Below are 11,377 nucleotides of genomic sequence, written 5' to 3' on the forward strand. Positions count from 1 at the left end.
GGATCTTTAATTCAATAGATTGATAAGCAAAATGTTAGATTCAATCTATCGTACATGCCAAAGGATCACATGTCAAACCATCAAGAATTCTATAAAAGAGAAAACGTGCAAGAATCCATTGCGATGAATCAACGGGGTTTGAAGTCTTCCACAGACTGATTACGATACTCAATGTGTTCTCTTCACTGATGGAGAATGAAGAGATAAATCTGAATGATTAGCCCTAGGGACCATAACCCTCAAAACTAAAGGGGTTTGATACCCATTTTCATGTAAAAATGTATTTTAGAATAGTAAATTGATGAGAAATGTGTGGTTAAAAAATAAGAAATTTTTTTTGATTTACGTGTAATATTATTTTAATAAAAATACGTGATTAAAAAGAAGAGAGAGAAAAATGTATTTTAGAAAAAATGTGTACCAAACGGAGCCTAAGTTTCAATTAGAGTCTCATTAACCCAAATTAGTCAAGTAATGGGTAACTACACTTGAAAGCCATATCCAATAGATGCTTATAGAGCCCGATAATTAGATCACTTAAATTGACCTACTTAATTAGATAGCCCATATAATAAAAAATATATAAGCCCAATAATTATGCATGTGCTGTTAGTTTCTCTGTTCCATTTGGATATAAGTTCATAAATAATTATAAATTTGGTCAAAGTAGGAGACAATTTGTTACCAAATGTTCATTATTTGTTCAAGAAATGAAAGCAAGCGATAGCCTAGTTTGGATGTGCCTTCCACTTATAATTAAGAAGTCAATTTATCTAGATTTTAAGGAAATTATGAGACTATTTAGTAGCCATTATATTTCCCTCATTAATTCGTTTTTGGACCGTTTGGAGTCCATCTCTGACAAGGCATCAAATGGTGTGCAGGCGCCTACCATTATCATTTCCTCCAATTGCCCCGGATCTGTGCATGGGTGGAAATTGTGGAATAAAAAACCAAGTAATGACAAAGAGGGCAAAGATAAAAATTTGCACATTTTGTATTTGATTTGGAGAGTAAAATATGACATGGACCCCACATTGATTACAATAGGAAAAATGCATTTTGCCAATTAATGGCTACCAAACGAGGGCTATATGTTGAATAACGAAACAGGTTTTAAACAATAAACTCAGAAGAAAATTTCCTTTTATTGAACTAAAGAAAAATCACTTCAATTGAGCTAAAAGTTAGTATACTTATATAGCCTTGCTAAAAGAATAAAGAATAAATGAGTCGTCGGCCTCTAAGTTGTTTGTCTCTTCTACTTGTACCTGCATTTCATGGCAGCAAATTTTTTTGTAAAGAGGGGTACAAAGACCAAAATTACATGTATGAGGTCCCTACTCCATCTCTATAAGTCTCTGATATGCATTAAATTATTATTTTTTTTTAGAAAAAATTTATTTTGGAATAGTAATTGGGAACAATACATAACTACTACACTATAAGAATCACATTTCAAAACTAACAAACTCCCTAAAAACTTTCATAAATTACTTGAAATATTAAATATACAACGCTTGTTTAAGTCTCATTTTTGGGGAAATAATGTATTTTGAATAGTAAATTGGTGGAGAATGTGTGGTTAAAAATTAAGGAAAAAATTTAAATTTGTGGGTAATATTATTTTACTAAAAAATATGTTGTTGACAATAAGTTTTGAAAAAATATATTTTTAGAAGAGTGAGACTCAAACAGAGGCGTAATTATAATATAATATACACTAAATTTGGAGTAACTATAATTTGCTAAATTATCTCTTACAAATAAGTTACTATACCATATGTAAAAGTTACTTCTCACTCTTATCCCACAATCATATACGACTCTCTCTCTCTCTCTCTCTCTACATACCCAGCTTAAGAAATACTTTCAATCACGAAAATTTCACCGTTAATTCTCAATTTTGAGCCACAATCAATGAATAAAGTCCCGTCGACATACTTCTAATATTCATTGTTCTAGATAAATTGAAGTTGGTCTATGGAGGAATTGAATTTTCTCAAAGCAAAAATTGAACTTCTATGATCTAATTTTGAAGGTGAGCATATAATAATGTTCTAATAAGCTTATGGTTTTCAAATATTTTTGAACTGAATGAAAACATTTTTCTAACCTTGATTAGAGATTTCACGTTGTGAAAAATATGTTGCATTTTATCTAATGTGTGACGTGTGTTTTTTCATTAATCATTTTTTATTTTCAATTTACAGTTCTAAACATGTTGATCTGTGATTGTTGTGTATTGTGAATTTAACTATCTGTCATTGTTTCTGTGCTTCATTCACATTTATACATATATTTGTTAGCTGTAACTAGTTGTAACTGCTAAGTTGAATAGTTGTGACATATCTGTTAAATGTCTTGACAGACCATTAGTGGAACTAATTTAATCTGTGACCATACATTTGTTGAATGTATGTGAATACATACACACATACATTAAAAATGAATTTGCATGAGCTTGTTTTCGAAATTGGAGCTTAATCTTGTAGAAGTAGCTATGACAATGACCTATTCTCTGAATTCTACTTTACCTCAAGTCCGAATTCTGAAAAATAATAATGTCCTAATGTATTTGAGGCTATAATCTATGGATGAGATTGTATCGAGTTATCTTATCGAGGTTGATGTTATATCTTCAGATTCATTGTAGTCAAGATGTGCATTGCAATGCCTAGAGTCGTCGACTACTTTCGTTGAGACATCTGCTAATGTGTTTTGATTACGTCAAATAATTCAGGATATTTGTGACTCAGTTGTGAACATTAAGAAATGAAGCATTGAAGAACATGTGACATTGGTATCCATGTAGATGCTAGAGAAATAGTAGAGGAAAATATTTTTCGCTACAAGGAAACACTAAAAATAAGCTTGACATTCTATGACATACAAAACAAGTTTGAATATAAGGTGTTGAGATCGGACAAGAAAGAGTGTGATAAAATGTTCGAATAGAGATTGCAATTGGATATTTAGATTTTCAGGTTTGGAAGAAACAAAAATGTTTAAGATCAAGGAAATGGGTGATGATCCCACATGTTCGACGAACATTGTTTTAGGATCTCATTCGACAAGCTTCAGGCTTAATTGTGTCAAACTGCATCATGTATAAATACACTTCTTCACGTACAACATACACTCTTAATGATGTCTCAAATGACACGTTACATGCATATAGAGTATCGATGAATTATGTGAAGGTATGGAGATCATGTAAACAAATGTTGAAGTTGATTAGATATGATCCAACAACATCATTTTAGTTGCTACCTTCCTATTTCTATTTGCTGCAATAGATGAACATGAGGATAATGACTAGGATAGAAACAAATCATTTAGACTGGTTTAAGTCTTGCTTTAAAGCTTTGGGTGCATCAATCACAGGGAGGAAATTTTGTAGGCTAGTCATTGTTGTCAATGACACATATTTAAATGGTCACTGTGGTGGTACACTCTTTATCGCGTGTACATAAGATGTAAACAATAATATCCTCGTACAAGCATTTAGGATTGGGAACAATCAAAATGATAGATTATGGACATGGTTTCTTGACATGTTGTTGAGGGAAGAGACATATTGTGTATAATATCGGACAGATATAACAGTATAAGGAATGCAATTGAAGTTATATTTTCTGAGACAATGCTTGGGATCTGTTCGTTCCATTTACTTAAAAATTTGAAGACCCATCATGCTAAACCAATCACAATATAACATATGCATTCAACTCTGCAGTTCGAGCGTATACATTGGAACCAAATGTAATAGTTGGACATAATGAATGAAAAGATCAGGGGATATTTGGTATGTGCCCTCATTTACAATTGAAACATGATATAATTTTTGAATGTGACCGTTTGTGACCTGCTGTGTAATAATACTGACTATCTGTGACCTTTTCAGCATTAACTGTGATCCTCTTTGACTTGTTATTACCTGTTGTTGAATATATTATCTAAATAATTATATTTATTTTGTAGGAGGATGTATGAAAAATAGTCAATATTGCACATACCAACGAATAGATATTATACCGTGATATCAAACATAGTTGAATCTGTAAATGCAGTCATGAAGACGACAAAGAATTACCATATTCAAGTACTTCTAGAATCATTGCGGTAAATAGTCAAATCTTGATTTTGTAAGAATAGGGATAATACAAATGGCTACTTTTCAAAGCTTGCAACTGAATATGAGAAGCTGTTGAGTGAAAAGAGCAATAATGTAAGAAATCTAAAGGTAAAGACAACAAAATAGAAATTATGTATGACTTTTCTTAGTATATTACACAATAGATACATAAATGAATACTTACAAAGAGATAGTCTTTCTAGTAGGTAATTGATTAAAGTAGACTTGTCAGAAGACGTGAATAGTAGAGTTGTACTTATTCTAAACCAAAAGAGAAATTATGGCCGTCCAATTGAGAAGAGGAAGAAGCTAGCATGTGAAAGATTGCAAGTTGGAAAATATGGAAAATGCGGTGAATCTAGTCACAATTATCAAACATACAGGAATATGGTGCCACTTAATTAAAACGACTGAGAATTAAAAGTAATGAAACGTCCAAAAACATTCAAATTGCTTAGCAGAATTCTTTTTATATGAGAATATTCATTGTAACTATGTATTATTTGATTGTCGAACCATTTATTGTTTAGATTATATAAGCTAACAAATTTATGCACCAAACTTAGATTACATTTCGTGACGTCACACTATTTTTTGGAAAGGGTTGTGTAACCAAATATTGATTGTGATTATGTTTGTGATGATTGTGACTGCCTGTGAACTAGTTCTAGCACAAAATGGCGATAATAACGTATAGGTTTTTGTTTGACTATGGTTGTATGTGATCGACTGTGAATAAAATTTGAATTTAATTGACCTATTGTGTGTTCAAATTAACTCTAAATTCCTCTTCAACTAGATGTGACCAAGTATCTATTTACTATGACAAATGTATAATTTCTACTTGTTAAGTATATGTTACCACTTGTGACCTATTTACTAATATGTGAAGCAATTGTTCCTATTTGTGACTGTTGTTTTATAACACATGAATCATATGTGACCAATTGTAACTTGTTCAACCACGTGCAAATGAAAACCTTCGCCTCCACATAGACCAATACTTAAATGATATAAACAAGAATCATTTACATAAAGATCAATACTTTCGCACCTTCATTGTACCAACTACTTAAGGAAAACAAATCCACGTTCAATTCCAAAACATATTAAGATAACATTTATTGACTCCATCATAAAAGCATTTGTTTGTCTAATTTTGAATAGTCATCAGCCTAATCCATCATAAAAACAATTCCATCAATGTTAGTTTAGTCTTCTATCTTTGATTTTTCTCTTACAACCTGCCTCAGTTGTTTACTTTGAACAACAATGCTACAATTTCAAGCCTAGCATTCCCATTATCAAACGACATTAGCATTTTGGCAAGATTTTTGTGTAATAAATACTTTGTATACTTTATGACAAAAACACCACAATCTTGCTTGTAATATTTAAAGTAGACGAACCATAAGCAACTATAAAATATTGCTGAAAATTGACACAAATTGTAATGCCCATAATGAAACTTACCCATTTTGTTGTTGGGGTAAAGCACTAACAATGTTAATTTGCAGCTTTCTGGATACCTTTTCATCTCTAGTTTTCGTCCAAATCTGACTAATTTCAACATATTTGTGAGTCTTACCCTTTCACGAACCTCATTGTCCTCGTGCGATTTCTTGTTTGAATTGAATATGTATAGGACACGGTTATTAATGTCAAGCTGCCATAACGTCAAATGAGCATGATTTGTCGGCATAATGGGCAATAATATGGATTCAACTTCTCTCCGAGTAGTATTAAATGATAACCATTCACCATCTATAGTTTTGATTAGCTTTGTTCTTCACTCACAATGCTTGGATCTTGAACAAATTTGGAGTATAATGTTCAGATTATCATATTGACTATACAGTATGTAGTTATTGCCTTGATCTTCACACCTTCACCAAACTTGGCAAGTTATCTTATATAATGAACGCATGCATTCAAGTGTTGTAATAACAAATAATATACATAAGTGATGTGGACTTTATGCATTTGTGAAAAAAAAAATGGTGGCAATCTTGTACTGTGCTGCTCAATGATGAATTAGTATCAATCAACGCATGCCTTCAAGTTTTACGGTGAACAGTGACATTGTCACATGCAAATGGAGGACTTATCACATTGTTTGCCTCATTGAACTTTACCGTGTATACACATGTATGCTCTTATCAAACAAATAAATAAGATTGTGACAAAACTTAATTCATTATGTGACCAGCACTGCTATGGTTAAATAAAATAATAAGAAGTCACACTTGACACAAAACACTTGCAATCTACATTTAATGTAATTGTTCTTAGGCTTGTATTCTCTGTCAAATCAATTCTAAGAGCTCGGGTCTACGCTATCTACACTCCTTGAATAGTTTTGGAATCCAACAGTTTTCAGATTCAAATTTTGCTCTAGTGGTAGTATGACCTAGATCAATCTTAACGAGTGATTACTGAGCTTTTGATGGCTTTTGTGCCCTCTTTACAGTCAGTCAAGATGATATAGGTATAGAAGATTCTTCCAGATCCAAAAATTATAAAAAGAAAATATTATAAAATTAGTATATGAATAATCAATCTGAATTTATAATATGAAATTTTAAATTTTTTTTAAGCTGGCCTCCTCAATATGAAGTTTGGTGGATTCTAGCACACATAATAGCCTCACCAACTTATTCATGCACATCTTTACTATCAAATAATGGATCCAACAAATTACCTCATTAAGTTTTAAAGAACTGTTTGAATGACGTACCTTATCATTCATGTCAAACAATTATGACTTCATCGACAAAAGCTCCTCTTTCAACCCTTTATTCTTGACTCAAAGCTTGGTTATTTCCTCATCTATCACCTGTTTTAGTCGACGACATTCATGAAAAATTTTATAGTTAGTGGGCACTGCATTTGGCTACCCAACATTTACCATGGGCACGATAACTGTATGTGAAATGGCTTCTTAAGTTTGTAAACAATGAAATTACTTACGTTGAAGCATGAGCAATCATGATAATAGAGAGCACAAGGTTGAGTAAGAGAGCTTAAGCTAGATGCCTCTTTCTGTCTTTGTGGTGGTGAATCTACAAAATCGTTGTTTGGATCTTCTATATGTACATTTGACAGTGGGAAGTAGACTCACTTGTGCCCACTTAAGTTTTAGAGCTCCTAATGTTCTGATGTAACTGTTTAGGCTTCGAGTACGACACATCTATTGATCATGCATAACATACAAAACAATGAAATCAGTTAGCACAATGATACAAATTAGATCACAATATATCTAAAAAAAAAAAAGTCATAAAGCACATTTTTCAGGTTACAGTCATAAGAGATGTGACTTTGCGAATAGAATATTCATATTTCAAGTCACATTATATTATTTCACGTTCCAGTCATATTTCATATCACAATATATTTAAAATTCATATTTTGAACATGTCATATAGAGCATCATGAGCTCTAGATGAGATGGATCAATATCATTTATTGTAACCTATTTGACATAAGAAGTAAAAATGTTAAGCATATGTTATATCTTGAATATGTATAACCAATAAAATGACAGTTCAAAATGTATTTAAAAACTTACATTCTCAATTTCAAATAATTTGTCCACCAACATTGCCACTGAACGATATTTGTACGCATAGCCAATTCATTATTTGTCGATATTTCTTACAAAATCTTGTGGTCATGTTCCCCTTAAGTATATGTATGTACTCATATAGCCAAATTTGGGAAGCCACTAAAAAACTCGTCAATCTATAGTGGTTTGTATGTTTTGCTAATCCCTTTTCAATGATGATAATGTAGTTTTGAACAAATATTTGCCCCAAGGGAACATTCCACGTTTGTCAAAATTGTCTGTAAGTGCAAATATGTATTAGTTCATCACCTTCGTGTATGATGTAGCAAATAGATACGAGGTGATAAGATAAATAATCCCAATTTTAACCGCATCATGGTCAAGTGCATCATCCAGTGCAAGAAAGACTTTTTTGACAACTTCACTTGCGACAACTTTTAAGTCTCTGTCTGACAATTTTTTTATCTAACATCGGTCAACCATCGATCCCAGCGAATTACAATCTAGTGACCAAATAGAATTCAATGGAGAACAGAATATCTATACCATTTATCTTGAACCACATTTCTTGCTTGTTAGAGTACTTTATCTATAGAAACAAGACATAGTGAATCAACTGTAGGTGTACAACCATCTCCCTACAATGCATGTAGTAAAAGACACGTGTTTTCGAGAATGTCCCTCCAGGCAATAGTAACCTTCATCATGAACTGCATGATGACGCTCTGTGTTGAACTTGTAATGATCTTCCCAGAGAACCAGTTCCTTGATTTTATTTTATATTTCTAGTTCTATAAAATCATAATCTCAAACATGTTACTGTGACCTTCAACACAAACATGTCATTGTGATCAACATACCCATATTTAGATCATAATTATTTGGTTACAAATTCACCAAAATCATAATACAAAATAGTAGATAGCCACAAAATGTATTTCAATCACAAACAATCCAGCACACTTTACAAAACATATTCAGTCCACATAAATGGTAATCGATCAAACAACAAACAACACAAGTGGGAAACAATTTAAATTACAAAATACCTAGAACATGTCACAAAATGACATTTCGATCACAAAATACCCAAATTAGGTCACAAATTTCACAAATCAAGTCACAAAATCATATTTCACCTTCTTCATGGATTTCCTGGTTTGGGCCGACATTTTCAATCTTTTTGGTGAAGAAGAATCTTCGACAACTTTCTTACTCATTTTCCTTATCTTTCTTCCTTATCTTCACATCAACACTATGAGTCCTAACAATTTTAAATACTACCATGATTGAAGCTAAAATATAATATGGCTATTTCACGATGTTGCTCCGGTGATAATGATGACGATTGGGAGTTGTATGAAGCAGTATTATGCTGTTATCTCAGCGTAAGCTTGGTTTGAATAAATCTAGCATTGTAGAAATAGTAGAAGCTTCATGAATGGTGAAGAGAGAAACATGATTTTAATGAGAGAGATTTTGGGTAATTGTATATATAAAGATAAAATTATACGTATCTAATTAAATCCCCTAATAAACAATTACAATAATAAATTCGTTTTCATTAGTATAAAAATTCGTATTTACCACTTTATTAGTGCATTTTAAAATTCGTTCTCTTGTTTTTGAATTGTAAACTCGAGATATAGGGTTTTGAGTGATTTTCCCTTAAAAAAAATTTCAAAGCCACTCAAGATAAACAATCTTTTTTAGATTGGTACGTGGTGAATGGTTATTAAAAGTGGCGATAAAATTTTTAAAATTGCAATTTCATTTTTTCTTGATTTTTACTGTTATTTTTTATGGAAGAGTTTCATAAGAATATTATTTTATGTTAACTTTTTTTAATAGTTCTTCTAATTAGAAAAAATATTCTTAAATTTTTTTTTTCAAAAATATTAAAAACGAAAAGTAATTTTTTTACTTTTAATTCTTCAAAAATTTATTGTTTTCCTAATCCTAATCCGATTCCTCCTACGCCTCAACTATCTAATTTCACCATTTTGTCATTCCATCATTCTCCTTGAAAGAGCGTGTTTTCACGCTACATGTGAAATAAATATCTTTCAGGTTTCCTCCAACAATGTCTCAGATCTTGATATCCTAGATCGTCCATCTCTTGTTCTAATCCAATGAAAATTCAGCGTGTCATTCACTCTCCATGACATATCATGGGTTCTGTCTCTTAGGACAGAGATACAAATATACATACATTTGAAGTGTGGGTGTGAATTATTGAAAAATAATTCTTTTTTGCCCTTTTTTGTTTCTCTCTCTCTCTCTCTCTCTCTCTCTCTGGGAATATTTGTGAAAAAGACCATTGGAAGCAACATTATCCTTTAATAGAATAAAAATAGAATATTATAGCTGAAAAAAAGAAAGATCCACCTCGATCACCACCACCGTTCCCGGCGAGGAACCCCTCTTCACACAAAAACACATACTACTCAAAAATCAAATCTTTCTTGAGGTCTGTGAAATTACATGTTTTGATTTGGATTATTTATACAAAATCTTGAAATTTTGAAGAAGAGAAAATTTGTCCAACGTCATTATCAGTACATTCAAGAAGAGGGAATAAGAATGAGAGAAGAGGACTCCAATTGGTTTGCCAAATGGGAAGAGGAACTGCCTTCACCTGAAGAACTGACGCCCTTATCCCAGTCCCTAATAACCCCTGATCTAGCACTTGCCTTTGATATTCGGAATCATCACCACCAGAGCACGCCGCCTGCGCAGCTGCCGCAATCCACGGTTCTCTCCTCCCAACCCAACTCCTCGGCGGAATTTGACTCGGCAGAGTTGGGCGGAGGTGGAACTGGAGGAGGAGGAGTCGGGTTGGCCTCAGATGAGCCGGCCCGCACCCTGAAGAGGCCGCGGCTCGTTTGGACGCCACAGCTCCATAAAAGATTTGTAGACGCTGTAGCTCATTTGGGGATCAAGAATGCTGTTCCTAAAACCATTATGCAGTTGATGAATGTGGATGGCCTAACCAGAGAGAATGTTGCTAGCCATTTGCAGAAGTATAGGCTTTATCTAAAGAGGATGCAGGGCATGTCCAATAATGGAAGTGGTGGCAACAATAGCCCTGCAACCTTGTCTGCTCTAGGAGTCGACCCTGCGACCGACCATTTGTTTGCCAGCTCCCCTGTCCCGGCGCATTTTTTGCACCCAAACAGGCCGAATTCTGACCATTTCTTGCCCTTTGTGCCGGTAGCCTCAATTCAGCATCATCATCCAATGCCAGTGGTGGGGCCGGGGCTGCACCATCATTCGCAACAGCAATTTAGACATTTTGGGACTTCACCTGCGAATGGGCAGTTTGAACATCCGTTCATTAGGCCGTCACAGTCAGTTCAAAGCAATAATGGTTCTGTTATTGCACCACATCTGGAGGATTTGGAGTTGGCCACCCCCACAAATGGGAGGAAAGTTCTCACTCTTTTTCCAACTGGCAATGATTAAATGTGGGGTAATTGTGGACTTTTCATAGAAATTCTGCATTTTTCTAATCAGTTTCATTTCTCGGCCTAGTGAAAATCTGTCATTGAAGTTACAATTTAGTGTCAAGACTTAAGCCGCCTTTTCTCATTAATGGTGTTTTAAGCTATTCCGATGTAGTAAAGTTGAACTATTGGCATCCAATTGACATGAAATAATTTTGCTTCTTA

General features: G+C 33.3%; 1 protein-coding gene across 1 annotated transcript; it reads left to right on the top strand.

Annotated features, from left to right (window-relative positions):
- Positions 1 to 10,002: 10,002 nt before the first annotated feature.
- On the top strand, positions 10,003 to 11,377 carry LOC111374005 (transcription factor MYBC1-like). The gene has a single exon (XM_022996607.1). It carries the CDS (start codon positions 10,290 to 10,292, stop codon positions 11,169 to 11,171), a length of 882 nt encoding a protein of 293 aa, XP_022852375.1. The 5' UTR covers positions 10,003 to 10,289; the 3' UTR covers positions 11,172 to 11,377.

The sequence above is a fragment of the Olea europaea genome, unplaced genomic scaffold, assembly GCF_002742605.1.
Source record: "Olea europaea var. sylvestris unplaced genomic scaffold, O_europaea_v1 scaffold119, whole genome shotgun sequence".
NCBI classification, from domain to species: domain Eukaryota; kingdom Viridiplantae; phylum Streptophyta; class Magnoliopsida; order Lamiales; family Oleaceae; genus Olea; species Olea europaea.

Coding starts and splice junctions, on each gene's coding strand:
- LOC111374005 (XM_022996607.1), top strand. CDS start 10,290: ATGAGAGAAGAGGACTCCAATTGGTTTGCCAAATGGGAAGAGGAACTG.